Source organism: Grampus griseus (genome assembly GCF_964374135.1).
Source record: "Grampus griseus genome assembly, chromosome: 3".
NCBI lineage: Eukaryota > Metazoa > Chordata > Mammalia > Artiodactyla > Delphinidae > Grampus > Grampus griseus.
In genome coordinates this window covers 160,339,797-160,357,497 of record NC_139019.1, presented here as the reverse complement: position 1 = coordinate 160,357,497, position 17,701 = coordinate 160,339,797, and the positions used below count along the sequence as shown (strand labels likewise).

The window sequence follows — 17,701 nt, the reverse complement described above, 5'->3', positions numbered from 1 at the left end:
CCCCTGACCAGGTCAGGCTTCCTCATTGTAAGTTTGCCCAGCAGCCATCAGGCCTCACCGAAAGGAACTGTGTCTCTTCTTTAACAAGGGCAGGATTAATGTCTGCTTATTCCCCTCAATGATCCCAGCCCCCTACACACGGCCTGTTGCCCAGAAGGCCTGCAGTGAACTCAAATTGAACTTGAACAGACCTATGTGCAAATCCCAAAGCTGGGGACCTCCAGCAACTAACTACTTCTCTGAACCTGTTTCCTCACCTATAAAACTGCAACAAAATACCCACTGCATTGTGCTGTTATGAAGATCCCATCAAATGATGTGTACGGTTCTAACACATAGTAGGTGCTGGATAAATATTCACTGAATGAGTGAATGAATCACTGAATGAATGACTAAGCATGAAAAGGAAGTAGATAAAAGAAGATAAAAGAAGCAAAGTTTCGGGACTTCCCAGGCAGTCCGGTGGTTAAGACTCCGTGCTTCCAATGCAGGGGGCGCGGGTTCGATCCCTGGTCGGGGAACTAAGACCCCACATGCCATGTGGCACAGCCAAAAAGAAAATAAATACATACATAAATAAATAAATAAAAATTAAGGGCTTCCCTGGTGGCGCAGTGGTTAAGAATCCGCCTGCCAATGCAGGGGACACGGGTTCAAGCCCCACTCTGGGAAGAACCCACATGCCGCGGAGCAACTAAGCCCATGCGCCACAACTACTGAGCCTGTGCTCTAGAGCCTGCGCACCACAACTACTGAAGCCCGCGCGCCTAGAGCCCATGCTCCGCAACAAGAGAAGCCACCACGATGAGAAGCCCGTGCACGACAACGAAGAGTAGCCCCTGCTTGCCGCAACTAGAGAAAGCCTGCATGCAGCAACGAAAACCCAATGTAGCCAAAAATATAAATAAATAAATAAACTTATAAAAGAATAAAATAAAAATTAAAAAAAAGAAGCAAAGTTGCAAGATTAATACTACAAAAAGGAATGACAGCTTGCAGAGCAATAAACACCAATTTGTGTACAAAATACAAGATACAGCATACTTTATAGGTGCAGTCCCAAGTAGGCAAACATGAAGAGAAAGTTCTGGAACTATACAAGTTAAGCTGTGACCCCAGGGAGGGGGCGTTTAAATGTTTCCGGATCACCTGAGTTTTTTATATTCCTTTGGTATTTGCAAAATAAGTTAAAAACTATGAAACAGACCCCTGAGACCCTCTGACCTCCATCCCAACCCTCCACTCCTAGTCCCCCAGCATCAAGTGCCAAAAGAGACCTCCATTCAGCCCCACTCCTGGGCCTGAACCCCCAGCAAGTCCCTGCTAGGGAATCTGGACAGCTGTGGCTTGGTCACAACCAGCAACAGAGGCTTCACCGTTTGGGGTCAAGTTCTTCCCCCAGGGGCTGAGACTCCCACTTGGCCTAAGCTGTTCCCAGATGCCTCAAGGCTTCTGGGTGTCCACCCAGCCTGGGTCTGAGCTTTGGCCGCCCCCTCACTTGCCCACGCAGAAGTCTTGGAAGATGATATCCAGGATCTCCTCGGTGCCCCCTCCGCCGGTGATGCGGGTCAGGTGCCCTCGGGCGACCCGAAGTGCTTCGGCCGCCAGGGCTAAGTCTTTCGCCTGCTTGTAGTGGCCAAGGGCATCCAGGCAGCCCTGGAGGTGATGCTGGTGCCTCGCCCGTGTCAGAAGTGGTGGGCCTGTGGATGGGTCCCCACACCTGGAAGGGACAAAGGATGGGGTCTCTCTCAACATTCAAAGGGGTGAGAGATAATCATACCCATTTTTTAGATACAAAAACTGAGCTGGCAGGGTAGGTTCGTGCCCAAAGCCAGTGGCTCAGACCCTGAACTTGGACAGAGGGAGGTTGCCCAGCGGGCAAGGGGGGCTCACAATGCAGCCAGCTCCTTCCTCAGCGCTTCCAGGAGGCCATCCAGCCCCTCGCCAGTCAGGCAGGACAGCAACAGGTAAGGGGGCAGGTCAGCACTGGGATCTGGGCCCCCAGCTGGCAGCAGGTCCGACTTATTCAGCACCAGCAGGAGGCGCTGGCTGCGCCCATTTGGGCTCCCGGCTCCCGCAGGGATGACAACAGTGTCCAGGAAGTTGCAGCTGGACGGAGAGGCCAGGTCAGAAGCATCCAGCACGGCCAGGATGAGGTCAGCCTGCTCCAGCCTGGGGAAGCGGGAAAACGGAGAGTGGACCTCAGAGTTGAGCAATTAGGAGCACTGGGCAGGGGCAGAGGCCGAACTTAAAAAGCTGCCCTCCCCAGATAGCTGGGTCCCCACTTAATGGGGCTTAGTAGCCTTTCCTCATTAAGGAAGAATGAAAAATAAATGCAACCGGTTGAAACAGCAGAGGAAGGGCCCCGTTTCCCCCTCCCACCGCCCTGCCTGCCCACCTTTTTTGGGCGCGCCGCACGCCCTCCTGCTCCACAGGCCCCACGCCCTCCCGCAACCCCGCCGTGTCGCTCAGCAGCGCCGGGAACCCGGCCAGGTCCACGGGGGTCTCCAGCACATCTCGGGTGGTCCCGGGCTCCGGGGATACGATGGACACAGGCTTCCGGCCTGGGGGTGGGGTCAGAGGAAGGGGGAGGAATGGAGATGAGGGAGCCCCTCCCCCAAGACTCCACTCACCCCCACCCCCACCCCCGGGCTGGACCTTTTTCACTGCCTTGGCCTCTCCCGTTGCAGAGCACAGGTTCCGGACGCGCAGGCTCAGCGGCCATGGCTCACGGGCCCAGCCGCTCCGCGGCATGTGGCATCCTCCCGGACCGGGGCACGAACCCGCGTCCCCTTCATCGGCCACTCTCAACTACTGCGCCACCAGGGAAGCCCCGGGCTGGACCTTTTCTTCGACCTCCCTGGCCCCTTCCCCATCCCTGAAAGCTCGGTAGCCACCCACCCCCACCCCGCCCGCTCCTAGCCCCCTGCCCTGGGCCCCGCCCCCTGACCACGCACTGAGCAGGTTCACTAGGCTGCTCTTGCCGGCGTTGGGAGGTCCTGCAACCACTACATGAGCCCCTGAGCGGAGCCTCTGTCCGCGCCTGGCATCTCGAAGATGTGCGCCCAGTGCCACCTCCAGCTCCCGCACTTCACTGTCAGCTGTGGATGGAGGAAAGGAGAGGGAGTAAGGAGGCCTTGGGGGGCTGAGATGCCAAATGTCCCCACCTCCCACCCCCCCAGGCAGGCAGACCCACCTCGATCCAGGACGCCCTCTTCCAGGTTGTCATCCTCACCAAAATCGATATAGGCCTCCACGTGGGCCAGAGCCTGAGGGAGGGAGGGGTGGATAGTGTGATCACACAGAAACCTACCCCTCAATATGCCCAGGTCCAGCCCGACATAAGGGGTCAGACTGGAGGCTTATAGACAGGAAGCGCTAATATAGGAGATGGTTAGGTAGGGTCTCTGAGGCAAGGTATGAGCGAATGGTGTACTTGCCTTAGTGAGGGTCTCGGCCCAGCCGCGGCAGAGATGGCTCAGCTCCCCATCTAGCTGCCTCAGAGCCTGCCGCCGCTGTGCCTCTGTTTCTGCATGGATCAGATCCGCCAGCCCCTCCACCTCGGTCAGGCTCAGCTTCCCGTGAGCGAATGCCCTCCTGGTGAACTCGCCTGCCTCCGCAGGCCGCAGCCCTGGCACACTGCCTACGGGAAGGTTCAGGGTCCTGAGCCCCCCTGGCCCCTACCTAGGCCCACCGACATAGCCATATCTCAAACCCAAGGCTGCAGACTCACCCAGGGCCTGCAAGACACCACTCACCACAGCCGGGCCTCCATGCACGTGGAACTCCGCGCAATCCTCACCCGTGAAACTCTGGGGACCTAGTATGTTGAGGAGATAGGTGTCAGGAGGATACAGCCTGGGCAACGCCTGGAAGGAGGAAGCTGGGTCATCGGAGCTACATGCAGTTCTGGATCTGGAGCCCCTCACCCGGGAACCAAAGCACCAGCGCGCGGTCCAAAGGCTCCCCAGAGCGGGGGTCGCTGAGCAGGCGCAGGCAGGCTTTGCGGGCCGGGGGTAAGTCCCGGGGGGCCGTGAGGTTCCGGAGGGCCTGGCCGCTGGCGGGGCCGCTGGTTCGGATCACCGCGATGCCGCAGCGGCCTTGGCCGGAGCTCAGCGCGAAGACAGTGGCTCCGGAACCGGGGGCCGGGGCGCCACTGCCCTGGCGCGTGCACGGTCTGGGACTGGAGAGGAGGAGAGTCAGTCAGTGCATCTGAGAAGTTCTGCCGTCAGAGTGGCAGGTGGATAGTGGGCTCGATGGTCGGAAGCTGACCCAAGTGGAAGTTCTGCGGCTGGGGGATGGACAGACTGGAGGGTCTGAGGCCGGAAGATGACTGGATTGAGATCTCTGAGAGCAGAAGTTGACCCAGATGTGGGCTCTGCGGCAGGGGGATGGACAGATTGGGGCTTGGAAGAAGGGGAAAGGTGGTTCTGCCGCAGGGAACTGCGCCCCCAGATCCCAGGGAGAGGGTTTGGGGCCCAAGTAGCGCCCTACGCTGTCACACCCCTTCCCCAGGTCGCCCCACCTGCGAGGCCCACGTGCCGCCCGGGCTACCAGGGTCCACAGCCCCCGCCACATGGATTCGCAACCAGCGACACGCCTGCTCACCCAGCCCGGGAGTCTGCAAGTCCAGGCAGGAAGCCCCGCCCACTCCGCGGCACGACTGGTAAAGCGCTCAACGATTCTCGATTACCATTGGGCCCCTTAGAAGACGTACCGCCCACCCACTGAAGATCTTCGCTTCTACTGGCTGATGCCAGGGAAAGAGGCAAGGGGCTTGCACGCCGGGGTGCAGTGAAAGGGTGTTCCACCGGCAACATTAGACAGAATTTTTAGGATCCTAGAGCGGCCGGGATCCTAGACACCGGAAGTGAGAGGTGGAAGTAAGGACAGGGCTTGGCATAGAGCAGTGGGAATTATAGAGGCGAGTGTTTGAGTCGAAGCAAGAGCGTCTCAGTGGCGGGAGTGATGAGTTCCGGGGGACCTACGCATTGGCTCTGGGAAAATCTTGTCAAAATTTCTGGGAAGACTTCTACTTGTTTTCTCGTAACTCTACAGTTTCTCGCCCCTCCCCATCTTCCCCTCCCGCCGTACCCTCGGCCTCGGATACCCTTCTTCATTTGACAAACTCTGCCTCAGTGCCTAGCTCCAAGGTCCCCCTCCGCCAGGAAACCTCCCAAGGACCCCCAGCACAGTCTTCTTTCCCTTCTGGACTACTCTGGCCCAGGTCTGCTCCTGCAGAGTTGAGTGTCCAGTCTGTCTCTGGCCCCCCGGAAGCCAGAAAGGGGAGTCTCAAAGATTACTTTCAGGTTAACCCAGGACAGCGCCGGCTCGCGAAATAAAGCGCAGATGGTGGAATTCCAGGCACCAGATGGGCGGGGTCTCCGGGGGTGTTTTCTCGCGGCTAATTTTCTGGTTCTTGGACGGAGAGAGCGGGCAGCCCGCCTGTACTTCGGGAAGACGGGAACAGGACACAGTTCTAATGACCTCACGCCTCGCCCTGCTCAGTTTTTTCATTTGTAAAAGACGGGCGAATGATGACATTCGCAGTCTCCGAGTTGTTCCATCTGTCAAAAGTATACATCAAACGCCTACCGTGTGACCACTAAGAATCAGTCTGGGTCCCTGCCCTCGCTGGCCTGTCAGTCTAACGGAGGAGGCTACACAGGATGGTCAGGGGGTCTGGGTGACAGGCAAAATACAGGGCACCCAGTTAAATGTAGATTTTAGATAAACAAGGAGTAACGTTTTAGTATAACTATGTCCCAGGCAATATTCGGGATATACTAAAAATTTATTCATTTATCTGAAATTCACATTTAACTAGGAGGACTGTATTTTTATTTGCTAAACTTGGTAACTCTATCGGGTCCTCCCTGAGGACGTTACATCCTGAAGGGTGCAGTGGTTAACGGGACAAAGAGGGCGTGAAGAGTGACCTAGGTAGCTAAACAGCATGTGCTAAGGTCATAAGGCAGGACCTGCATCTCAGATTCCAAACCGATGGCGAAACTAAGGCTCCGAAGCGGAGAATCCAGGCCCGGGGCGGGCGGGGACCGGGAAGAGAACGCACGTTCGGTGCGGGCGGGAACGAGCACCAGAGAGCGAGGTGGGCGGGCAAGAACGAAACCCAGAAAACAACACGGGCGGAGTCGAGAACCAGAGAAAGACGTGTCCGGGGCCGGGAAGGAGAATCGAGGTTCGGCGCGGGCGGGGACGAGAAGCAGCGCTCGGGCACGCGGGGACGGCGGCCGGCGCGGGCGGGCGCGGCCTTTGTCTCCTCCTCTGGCGCGCTCCGTGGCTGCACCCGCCCCATGAGCCCGCGGTCCCCCAGCGCCTGAGCCGCCCGCAGCCCCTGACCTGCCCTGTCCTCGCAATGGCCGAAACTGCCTCCGGCACCGGGGGCACGTCCCTGGAGGGTGAGCGTGGCAAGAGGCCCCCGCCGGACGGCGAGCCTGCAGCCCCGGCGTCCGGAGTTCTGGGTATGTGTGCAGCGCCTGGATCTGACAGGGTGGCAGGTGCCTGGGGTGTTCGCGGCGGCTGTACGGGGAGGGGATTGGAGTCAGCGGTCCCGGTCTGGAGTCCAGTCGAGGGGCCCGCTCCTCCGGCACAGCGGCTGCGGCCGGGCGGGCGCGGCTGGGACGGTGCAGCGGGTGGGGGCTCCCAGCGCAGGGACACCGACACGCCCCTCCTAGAACCCCAGCCCGGGGCTGAGCCCAGTCACCCCTTGGGCTACCGGATCGCTGCCGAGCAGTGATGCGCTTGAGAGAGCCTCTCCACAGAGGCTACAGAATCGTACAGTCCTGGGTTCGAATCCCTGCTCGACTGTGTGACCTTGGGCGCGTGACTTAAATGCTCTGGGCCTCAGTTTCCTCGCCTGTGAAATGGGGGTAAGAACCGCGCCCAGCTATGAGGACGCACTGACATAATGTGGTGAGGCGCTCAGATTTGCTAGTGAGCGCCCCATCGATTGTGGTTTTGGAGGCGGAGCTGGGCCTCGAGAATGAGTAAGATTTGTAACGGAGGACCTGGGGGAAGGGCATTCCTGGAGTAGGACCTGGCTGGTGCAAGGACGTGGAGGGAAGGAAACAACCCAAGGCCAGAGCTCGCAGGGCCTTGAATGCCAAGCTGAGAGCCGAGGAGCCCTGGCAAGTGTGTGATCGGGGGCAAGGGCTGGAGGGACCAAGACTGGAGGCCAGGGTTCTGATCCGGGAATGGTCTGACCCCAGCCTGCCCTGCCTGCTCCCCAGATAAGCTTTTTGGGAAGCGGCTCCTGCAGGTGGGTCGGTACCTGGTGTCCCACAAGGCATGGATGAAGACGGTGCCCACAGAGAACTGCGACGTGTTGATGACCTTCCCAGGTACCTGTGTCCATCCCCCCAGGGTCCAGAGTGAGCTCCCTTGAGCTGGGCTCCCCTGAGTAGGAGTCTGCAGGAGGCCTTAGACCACCCGTGGCAAGAGCTATCGGTCCCTGTGCCCCTTGGCAGACACGACCGATGACCACACGCTGCTATGGCTGCTGAACCACATCCGCGTGGGCATCCCCGAGCTCATCGTGCAAGTCCGCCACCATCGCCACACGCGTGCCTACGCCTTCTTCGTCACCGCCACGTATGAGAGGCGAGTCCCTGTCCCTGGCCTCTCGCTGACCCTGCTACTCAGCTCCCCGCCCTTCCAAGCACCAACTGCGAGGTCCAGCCACCCCGCATTTGTCCCTGACGGCCACCAGGTACACCATCCCTAGTTCCAGGATGGTGAGCCAGGGTCTCCCCTTGATCCCACCTCCCCTGCCCTTCCTGCAGCCTACTCAGAGGGGCCGACGAGCTGGGTCTGCGCAAAGCAGTGAAGACTGAGTTTGGCGGGGGCACCCGCGGCTTCTCCTGCGAGGAGGACTTCATCTACGAGAATGTGGAGAGTGAGCTGCGCTTCTTCACCTCCCAGGTGCGGCCGGCTCTGGCCCCCAGCGCACATTCCTAGCCCGTGGGCGGCTGCTCCCTGTGCTCACGCCCTGTCCCCTGCAGGAGCGCCAGAGCATCATCCGCTTCTGGCTGCAGAACCTCCGTGCCAAGCAGGGAGAGGCACTGCACAATGTGCGCTTTCTGGAGGACCAGCCAATCAGTGAGTGAGGCGGTCCCAACCTTCCAATCATATGTGGGGAGTTGGCTGGGGCTCTTAGAGGACAGCTATCAAAGTAGGAGGGTTAGGAAGGTGAGGCCTAGATGCAACCAATCAGGGACTACTGAAGAGTTGGGCGGGGCCTGGAGATCAATCAATGAGCTGAAGGGGTGTGGCCTCAGCAAAGGGGTGGGGCTTGTCCCCTCGGAGGCAGGTCCGGGAGAAATCCTTCTCTCTGGGTCTGGGATAAGGTAGGGGCAGGACCATGGACAGCACTCCGCGTACTGTGTGGTGCAGCCCTGGGCCTCAGTTTCCCCTCCAGGAAAGGAGCCGCTGCAAGTTCACCTTCTAATGCCAGCTTTGCACCATTCCTCAGACATCTGGAGCAATGAGCTGAGGCCAAATAGCTCTATTTAAAAAAGTGGTTCAGGGCTTCCCTGGTGGCGCAGTGGTTGAGAGTCCGCCTGCCGATACAGGGCACACGGGTTCGTGCCCCGGTCCGGGAAGATCCCACATGCCGCGGAGCGGCTAGGCCCGTGAGCCATGGCCTCTGAGCCTGCGCGTCCGGAGCCTGTGCTCCGCAATGGGAGAGGCCACAACAGTGAGAGGCCCACGTACCGCAAAAAAAAAAAAAAAAAAAAGTGGTTCAGGGAAATTCCCTGGTGGTCCAGTGGTTAGGACTCCACACTTCCACTGCAGGGAGCCCGGGTTCGATCCCTGGTCGGGGAACTAAGATCCCGCAAGCCGTGCGGTGTGGCCAAAAAAAAAAAAAAAAGTGATTCCCCACTGGGATCCCACCTTCTCAGGTTTCCTGCACCCTTCCCCTCCTGCCCCTGCACCTCCCAAATTTTGAGGAAGAACCGGATATTCCTTCCACTAAGAACTCCTCTCCTGGGAAGAGCCTCTGCGAGTTTAAGAGCAGGCAAAAAGCTATGACTTGGGTTTCAGCCGAGGGGGGCTGGCCAGGCCCAGCACAGGCAGAAGGGTTCTTGTCCCCCAACAGTCCCTGAACTGGCGGCCCGCGGGATCATCCAGCAGGTGTTCCCAGTCCACGAGCAGCGCATCCTGAACCGCCTCATGAAGTCATGGGTGCAGGCTGTGTGTGAAAACCAGCCTCTAGGTGTGGTCCGGCCAGGGGGTGGGGGTGGGGGTGGGGTCCCAGGAGACAGTCAGGGCTGACTGGGCCACCCCTGTCCCTGGCAGATGAGATCTGCGACTACTTTGGCGTGAAGATTGCCATGTACTTCGCCTGGCTGGGTTTCTACACATCGGCGATGGTGTACCCGGCGGTCTTCGGCTCTGTCCTGTACACATTCACAGAGGCTGATCAGGTGCCGGGTGTGGACTGCACAGGGGCTGGGACACCCAAGACACCTTCCTCCCTGGACTGGGCCAGCCAACATTTCAGCCCTCCTCTGCCACCCCCAGACGAGCCGGGATGTATCCTGCGTGGTCTTTGCCCTCTTCAACGTAGTCTGGTCAACGCTCTTCTTGGAGGAGTGGAAACGGAGGGGAGCAGAGCTGGCCTACAAGTGGGGGACGCTGGACTCACCCGGGGAAGCTGTGGAGGAGCCACGGCCCCAGTTCAGGGTCAGTCAGGGGGGATCTGAGTTCAGGGACTTTGAGAATGGGGTTAAAAAAAAGAGAAAACACACTGGGCGAGGAGCATTGCAAGAACAAAGGGAGGGGTGAAGTAGGGCTGCAGCGTCCGAGATGGTGTGCCAAGTGGGGGACTCTCCATGCCCAAAGGGAGAGGGGTGGGAAATTGGCTTTGAGGGGCTGGGAAGGATGCATTAGGCGGGGGCACCGCAGTAGCAGAGCATGACAAAGAGACACTGAGGTCGAAGGGTCGGGAAGGGTGCAGGGCAGAGGCAGCCCCTCTGATCTCACGCGGGGCCGGGCCCCCACCCTCTGCCAGGGCGTGCGGCGCATCAGCCCCGTGACTCGGGCCGAGGAGTTCTACTACCCGCCCTGGAAGCGGCTGCTTTTCCAGCTGCTTGTGAGTCTCCCCTTGTGCCTCACCTGCCTGGCCTGTGTGTTCCTGCTCATGCTCGGCTGCTTCCAGCTGCAGGTGACCTCCAGCCCCTAGCCCTGGCCTTGGCCCCGACCTGGCGGCCACCTGTCCGGGTGTGCTGTGAGCGGAGCCCAGCTGCCGGGGTGACCTGTGAACGCCCTGCCCCTGCAGGAGCTGGTGCTGAGTGTGAAGGGGCTGCCCCGTCTCGCCCGCTTCCTGCCCAAAGTCATGCTGGCCCTGCTGGTCAGTGCAAGCGCCGAGGGCTACAAGAAGCTGGCCGTCTGGCTCAACGACATGGGTATGCCCTGCGAGGGGAGGTCCCACTGCCCACCCCCCAGGAGGAAGGGCCCCGCCGCCCTGCGGGGTGTGCCTGCCACCCATGACGGTCTGGGCCACCCCCTCACTCCCCTCCTTGGCCCCCAGAGAACTACCGGCTAGAGAGCGCCTACGAGAAGCACCTCATCATCAAGGTTGTCCTGGTGAGTGGTGGCCAGCAGGCAGGCAGGGGTTCTGCAGGGGATACACGGGAGCTCCTGGGGACAGAGGTGGCAGGGTGACCGCCCACCTGCCTGCTTCCCACAGTTCCAATTCGTCAACTCATACCTGAGCCTCTTCTACATTGGCTTCTACCTCAAGGACATGGAGCGCCTGAAAGAGGTAAGACCCCGGCCTGAAGCAGTGCCCCCCATGGCAGCCAGTGGGGGGGCCAGACCTGGCCCAACGGGTCCATGGGCTCTCCAGCCCCTCCCCCCCTCCTCCATCCTTCTCTCCTCTCTGTCCGTCTGTGTGTCCTCTCTCTACCTGTCGCCCCTCCATCTGTATGTCCACCTGTCCGTCGGTCCCTCCACAGCTCCTGATCGTCCTGTCCCTGTCCCAGAGCCTCGAGCGGCAGCTTTGGGCGGTGCTGGTCCCGCTCGCGGCCCTGCGGTTCTGCCTTCTCCTCCTCTCCCTCCGGGGCCTCCTGCTCATGGCCCGGGCCAAATTACTGGCAGGTGGCGAGCCCTTGGGGCCTCGCCGGGGTGGGCAATGTGGCTATGCTGGGGGCCTCACACCAAGCCGAGGGTGCATGCTCTGAGGGGATGGGCTTCCGCTGACGGGGTGCAGGTGGCAGAAGCCCCCGGAGGCCCTGGCCACCAGCTGAGTGAGCTCCTGGGCGGTGCTGCAAGCAGGGAAGCCATGGCCTGCCCAGGAGATTGGCTAGGAGCGCTGTGACCTGCCCAGCTGCGGTTTGGGGTTGCCTCCGTGTCCAGGGACATCCAAATTGGGTTCAGGGTGTGTCTGGAAGCGTGTTTCGGGAGGGCGGGTGCCCAGTCCCCGCAGCCTGTCCCGGTGCCCAGAGCCCCGCCCGCCCCCCACGTGGCCTCTCTCCACCCCCTTCCTGCCCCCAGATGCTGGCCACGCTGCTGATCACCCGCCAGTTCCTCCAGAATGTTCGAGAGGTCTTGCAGCCGCACCTGTACCGGCGGCTGGGCCGTGGCGAGATTGGCCTGCGGGCTGCCTGGGAGCTGGCCCGTGCCCTGCTTGGCCTACTGAGCCTCCGGCGCCCTGCACGCCACCTCGAAGCCCAGGCTGAAGAGGGTGTCGGTGGCAGCAGCGGTGGGGGGGGCCGCAGGTGTCTCAGTGGGGCCTGCGGGGCACCTGAGGAGGAGGAGGAGGCCACCATGGAGCGTCGGCCAGCGGGGGAAGGTGGGGAGGTGGGGGACGGGCCTCGGGGGGGCAGGGAGGAGGAGGAGGACGAGGAGGAGGAGGAGGACGAAGAGGAGGAGGACGAGGAGGAGGAAGGCGAGGAGGGCGGCCTCCTGGACTGCGGGCTTCGGCTGAAGAAGGTCAGCTTTGCTGAGCGGGGGGCTGGGCGGCGGCGGCTGGGCCCAAGCCCGGAGGCCCTCCTGGAGGAGGGGAGCCCCACCATGGTGGAGAAGGGGCTGGAAGCTGGCGTGTTCACGCTGGCCGAGGAGGACGATGAGGCCGAGGGGGCTCCCAGCAGCCCTGAACGGGAGCCCCCGGCTGTCCTGCTCCGCCGGGCCAGAGGTGAGGGCCGCGACCAGGGCCCCGATGGGGGCCCAGACCCAGAGCCGGGCTTGGGTGACTCAGCCCGGAAGCAGCGGCGGCAGAACCGGTCATCTTGGATCGACCCACCCGAGGAGGAACACTCGGCCCAGCTCACCCAGGCTGAGCTCGAGAGCTGTATGAAGAAATACGAGGTGAGGAGGGCGCCTGAGGGCAGGGGCCGGGCCCTCCGAGGGGCGCAGCGCAGTGAGGTGGAGGGCCTGCGGGTGATGGGAGGGAATAACGGGACCCTTCATGTGGTCAGGAACCTGCCCGAGGGGGAGCTCTGGGTCCATGCAGAATAATCTGGGGGGTGGGCTTGAGGAGAGGAAGGTGGTCCGAGGGAGGAGGTGTCCTGGGCGGAGGGAGAGCCCTAGGCCCCACCCAGGTGCCCGCCCACAGGACACATTCCAGGACTACCAGGAGATGTTTGTGCAGTTTGGCTATGTCGTGCTCTTCTCGTCTGCCTTCCCCCTGGCTGCCCTCTGCGCCCTCATCAACAACCTCATCGAGATCCGCAGTGACGCCCTCAAGCTGTGCACGGGGCTGCAGCGGCCCTTTGGGCAGCGGGTGGAGAGCATTGGCCAGTGGCAGGTGGGGGGAGGGCTGAGGGCCCCCAGCCGGGGTGCACCAAGGAGGAGCGGGTGCTGGGGAGGGTGGCTGGGCACCCCCTGAGCCCGCCTGTCCCCCTGCAGAAGGTGATGGAGGTCATGGGCGTCCTGGCAATCGTAGTCAACTGCTATCTAATTGGCCAGTGTGGGCAGCTGCAGCGCCTCTTCCCCTGGCTCAGCCCCGAGGCGGCCATCGTGTCCGTGGTGGTGCTTGAGGTGGGGCTGGCGGCCGGGTTGGGGGAGCCAGGTGGCGGGTGGGTGTCCCCGTGCCTGCAGCCTCCTCCTCTGTCACCTCAGCACTTCGCTCTGCTTCTCAAGTACCTCATCCACGTGGCCATCCCCGACATCCCGGGCTGGGTGGCTGAGGAGATGGCCAAGCTGGAGTACCAGCGCCGGGAGGCCTTCAAGGTATGTGGGCTGGGGTGAGTGCGCTTTATGTCTCTGCTCCGTGGGGCTTCTCCACCTAGCCTGGCTGGCCGTCCAGTCCTTAGCAGGAGGGTGGGTGTTCAGAGCCTGGTGTAATAATTAGCGTTCCGAAAGGGCCTGGTCCCCTCTGGGATCCTGGTGGCATCCAGCACCAGGTTGGCACTCACGAACTGTCATCCACCGGCTTGCCCAGCATTGCCCTGTTGGGGGCCAGAGACACAGCTGACGCTTCCTAGAAGCCCAAGCCTCTGCCGCATTCCTCAGAAAGCTGCAGAGAAGGCCAGGGAGCTCACTGGCGCCAACCGATGGAGCGCTCCACGATGATGGAAACGTTCTATATCCTTGCTGCCTATGTAGCCCCTCACTACAGATGACCAACGAGCACTTGAAACGGGGCTGGTGCCACTGAGAAACAGACTTTTTCTTTGCAGTTATTTAAATTGACAAAGCCGTGTGTGGCTACCAGCCACTGGATGGGGCAGTCACAGCTCTGTCTCTCACCAGTTCTCCAGAAAGCAGGGAACCACTGAGGCCCAATATTTGTTTACACTCTCCCAATTCCTAAGACGGTGTCTGGCAGGGGATCAGGGACAGAGGCGGTGGCCAGTAAATGTTCGTTCTCTTCTCAGGCCTCAGAAAGCACCGGCATGGGTCCAGGGATGCAGTTGGTGCCCCATAAGTGTTTAGATCTCTCCCCACTTCTGCAGAGAGCCCCAGGGTGGGTCCAGGGATGCAGCTGTACCCAAGAAGCGTTCGGATCTCTCCCAACTTCCGCAGGAGAGCGCCGGCATGGGCCCGGGCCTGGTTTGGTGCCTGCTCGCCCGCCTGCTCTTCCCAGTGTCCCCATAATGGCCCCGTTCTGCCCGCAGAGACATGAGCGCCAGGCCCAGCACCGCTACCAGCAGCAGCAGCGGCGGAGGCGAGAGGAGGAGGAACGCCAGCGCCACGCAGAACATCATGCCCGCAGGGAGCGCGACGCCAGTGGCCGGGAGGAAGCTCGGGCTGAGGGCTCCGGGTTGGACACTGCTGCCCCAGAGAAGGCCTCGGCCAAGGCCAAGGGCAGTGGGGCAGCAGGAGGCCATGGGCCGGAGCGGCCCAAGCGCCCGGGGTCCCTGCTGGCACCTAACAACGTCATGAAGCTGAAGCAGATCATCCCACTGCAGGGCAAGTTCCTGTCGTCCGGGGCTGCATCCTCGCTGGCCGGCGCGGGGGCCAACCTCACTGCCCGGCCGCCCCCTGCCCCGTCTCCCACAGGCAGTGACACCCGCCTGCCGGCCTTCCTCAGCTTCAAATTCCTCAAGTCACCCGAGACCCGGCGGGACCCAGAGCGTAGCCACTCGCCGCCCAAGGCCTTCCACGCCAGCAAGCTCTTCCCCTTCGGCGGGGCCCGGGCTGAGGCCGGGTCCAACGGGGCGGGCGGGCAGGCCCGGCAGGACGGGACCCCCAGCGGTGGCAGTGGTGGTAGCCGAGCCCAGCGGAGTGGGCCGGCAGACGAGGCCGCAGCTGAGGAGCCGGACACACCCCGGCCCGAAGAGGAAGGCTCAGGTCACAAGCTTTAACTCGGGGGTGGGGACTCTGGGCCGGGCTTTGGGGATAGGGGTGGGGTGTCCAGGCCTGGGGAGAGGGGCTGAAGGGGACAGAGGAGGCCCAGTCTCCCGGTACCGGTTGGGGACCTGGGTATGTGGTACATGGAGCCTCTTGGTCAAAGCCTACCCAGTCTTTCCGGGACCCCGGAGAGCCTGGAGCCCTGTGCCTGACCCTCCTCACCCCTGGGGAGGGATGCCAAAGCCCCTCGTCCCAGTGCCCCTCGCACGGCCTGCCATGCTCCAGTGCCAGGAGAGATGAGGGAGGCCCCTTCACCACCTGGCCCTGCCTCTCCTGCCCCCATGAGACCCTACACCCAGCTCACTCTGGGGGCCCTGGACCCCCAGGCCTCTATGCAAGTCCCCATCCTGCAGCCCAGCTGTTCGAGGTGGCCTTTCTGGGAGGTGGAGCTCAGGCTGCCCACCCAGGGAGTTCAGGGCTGCAGCCACACGTGTGCCGAGCAGAGCCACAGGCCTCACTGCCGCCCCTCCCACCCCGTCCCAGCCCGGAGTCCAGCAGCCCATCCCAGGGAGCCCAAGAGGTGGCAGCTGTAGCACCAGGGATATAGGTCAGAAGTCAGAGGGACTTCCTCAGACCGTCCTCTCTCCGTGACGGGGAGGGGCCCAGTGCCCAGAGGCGGGGGATGCACCCGAAGAAGCCCACCCCTTGTCACTGATCAGAAGCAATAAGGCCCTCCATGTGCCTGAAAGCCCGGAGGGAGCGCGGGCAGGGTCCCCAGCGGGGTCCAGCGGCGGGGCCGGCATCTCCCCGGAACGGCCCCTCTCGCCTCCGCAGGGACAGCGCCGGCCCCGGTGGGCGCCCCGGCCCTCCGCACCCGCCGCAGCCGGAGCCCTGCGCCGCCGCCGCCGCCGCCGCCAACACCGCTGCCCCGGCCCCCGACGCCACCCGCCGGCTGCTGGCAGTGGGACGGGCCGTGGGGCTGCGGGGGCGAGGGCGCCGCCCCCCGCCAGGCCCCTGCCGCCGCCGCCGCCGAGTGTCCGCCCTGCGCCCTCGCCGGGCCCCTGCCCGCCCCGGCAGCTGGCGTCCTGCCGGGGGACGCCAGCTTCTACAGCCTCCCGCCGCCGCCGCTGCCTCCCACCTCCGAGCCCCCGGAGCCCCCGGCACCGTCGCCCAGCCCCAGCTCCAGTCCCAGTCCCAGTCCCCAGGCCGTGTGCTGGCCCAGCGGCTGGCATTAGCTCCGCCCGCCCTGCCTTCCTGTTTTCATATGCAATATCAATCACGGACGGGGCGGCAGCCGCCACCCAGAAAACGCTGCTGTCGGTGTATCCCAGTATTGGCTGCCCCCTCCTGGGTCAGGGCCGGGGGCCTGGGGCCCCTCTATCTGCCGTTTTCCTTTCGACCAGGATGGGGGGAAAGGAAAGGAAACCCCCCCCCAAAACAACAGAAAACACACACAGAATAGGCGATTATTTATTTGTTTTTAATTTATTTTGTCATATTTTTGTAAAACGGCAGAAATGCAATAAAAAGTATATTTCAACAGTGCCGAAGGGCGGAGCTGTGGAAAAGGGACATAAGGGGCCCAATGACGAGGTTGGGGCCAGCTCTTTGGGGGCCTGGCAGGCCTAGGGTGGGTAGCCCCCCTGTCTATGACCCTTAGGGAACTCCTCCAAAGAACTGGGTCTCCAGGCCATGGCTGGAAAACTCCAAAAATCCAGGCCCAGGGGCCCCTGGGAGGAGCTGCAGAGCCTCAGGCCCCATCTTCGGCCTCCTAGACTAAGGAAGAAATCTCAAAGTGCTGATAGGACTCAGCAGTTTGGGCCCTGGGCCTGCGTCCTGAGACGGCCTCAGTCGTGCAGGGCTACCCTTTCTGGCACACCCGCCTCCCAGGCTGCCATCTGAGGAGTCAAGGGCTGCGGGGAGAACTTGGGTGTGGAAGTCGGAAGGCACCTGGTGCCTGAGTCTCGATGTTGAGGGGATGGCATGTTGGGGTGTGGCTTCCGGGAAGGGCCGGGATGCCCCACTGTGGGACAGCTGTCAGACCCTATTCGCTGGGACCCTTTACTTGATCAGGGATGGACATGGCCTCTCCCACCCTCAGGTGTGTCCACATACAAAGGCTCAGGGCCCAACGGGCCCCACCCCAGGCAGGGCTGGGGGAGCCAGTGTGAGGAAGGGGCACTTGCGGGGGGGCCATGAAAGAGAAGTCAGGGTTCACTGGAGGCAGGAGAGCAGCCTGTGCAAAGGCACAGAGGTGTGGGAAGGCAGGGTTTGGTGTTTGGGGGAACAGAGTGAGTAAGAGTAAAGGCAAGAGGGGTGGGTGTAGGCTGGCTGACGGGCCTGTGCTGGGGAGACCACAGGGAGGCCACGGGACCCCTGCCCTCACCGTGGACAGCACTGGCAGGAGACAGAACCCAGCCCCTCAAAGGGGAACCTGGGGCCAGGGAGGCGTGGGCAAGCCTCGGGGAAGGACAGGCTGAAGCCTGCGCCTGCCCTGCCCCACAGCCTTTGAAACTAAAGTCCTGCCATCTACTCTGCCACCAACAAACAGCGACACGATGCGCCTGCCCAGGGTCAGGCCAACCCCTGGGACTGGGGATTCCAAGCTGGTCTGAGAACCCCCAGGGACTTAGCCCTCCCCAGCACGACCACAGTCAAGCTTGCATTTCCTAAGCACCTGCCTTATGACCACAGGAACTGAACACCGCTGCACATGCGCCCAGAGCTGGGCCCCACAGCTGGGCAGCTAATCCAGGAGCCTTCCACCCAGCAGACACGGGGCAGCTCAGGCCGGAGCAGTCTGCCTCAGGCTGGGCCCTCCACGGTGACAACCTGGGGCAGGTGCCCCCCGCAGCCCGTGTCCCTCACGCACGCCGCAGCCCAACACTTCACCGCCCCCAACACCCCAGCCATCAGCTCCAGCACTCTGGCTCCCACTCAGGGC

At 62.2% G+C, this 17,701-nt stretch overlaps 2 protein-coding genes across 4 annotated transcripts; one reads left to right on the top strand and one right to left on the bottom strand.

Moving 5' to 3' along the window:
• Nucleotides 1–1,062: 1,062 nt before the first annotated feature.
• On the bottom strand, nucleotides 1,063–4,612 carry GTPBP3 (GTP binding protein 3, mitochondrial). Its single transcript, XM_082649968.1, has 9 exons — nucleotides 4,526–4,612; nucleotides 3,930–4,183; nucleotides 3,734–3,820; nucleotides 3,441–3,643; nucleotides 3,197–3,269; nucleotides 2,958–3,101; nucleotides 2,399–2,564; nucleotides 1,894–2,172; nucleotides 1,063–1,720 (listed from the first exon to the last, which is right to left on the bottom strand). Exons 1-9 carry the CDS (start codon nucleotides 4,576–4,578, stop codon nucleotides 1,495–1,497), a joined length of 1,485 nt encoding a protein of 494 aa, XP_082506094.1. The 5' UTR covers nucleotides 4,579–4,612; the 3' UTR covers nucleotides 1,063–1,494.
• Nucleotides 4,613–6,307: 1,695 nt separating this feature from the next.
• ANO8 (anoctamin 8) lies at nucleotides 6,308–16,008 on the top strand. Of its 3 annotated transcripts, XM_082650059.1 has the most exons (18): nucleotides 6,308–6,482; nucleotides 7,251–7,361; nucleotides 7,488–7,620; nucleotides 7,803–7,941; nucleotides 8,022–8,118; nucleotides 9,119–9,235; nucleotides 9,319–9,446; nucleotides 9,544–9,705; nucleotides 10,034–10,186; nucleotides 10,301–10,427; nucleotides 10,553–10,608; nucleotides 10,712–10,786; nucleotides 11,518–12,330; nucleotides 12,578–12,769; nucleotides 12,871–13,002; nucleotides 13,084–13,194; nucleotides 14,082–14,757; nucleotides 15,592–16,008. In XM_082650059.1, the coding sequence occupies exons 1-18, from the start codon at nucleotides 6,377–6,379 to the stop codon at nucleotides 15,990–15,992; spliced, it is 3,729 nt and encodes a 1,242-aa protein (XP_082506185.1). In that variant the 5' UTR covers nucleotides 6,308–6,376; the 3' UTR covers nucleotides 15,993–16,008. The 3 variants fall into 3 exon arrangements, with proteins under 3 accessions (XP_082506185.1, XP_082506183.1, XP_082506184.1); XM_082650057.1 differs by having other exon boundaries at nucleotides 14,082–15,617; XM_082650058.1 differs by lacking the exon at nucleotides 9,119–9,235 and having other exon boundaries at nucleotides 14,082–15,617.
• Nucleotides 16,009–17,701: the final 1,693 nt, after the last annotated feature.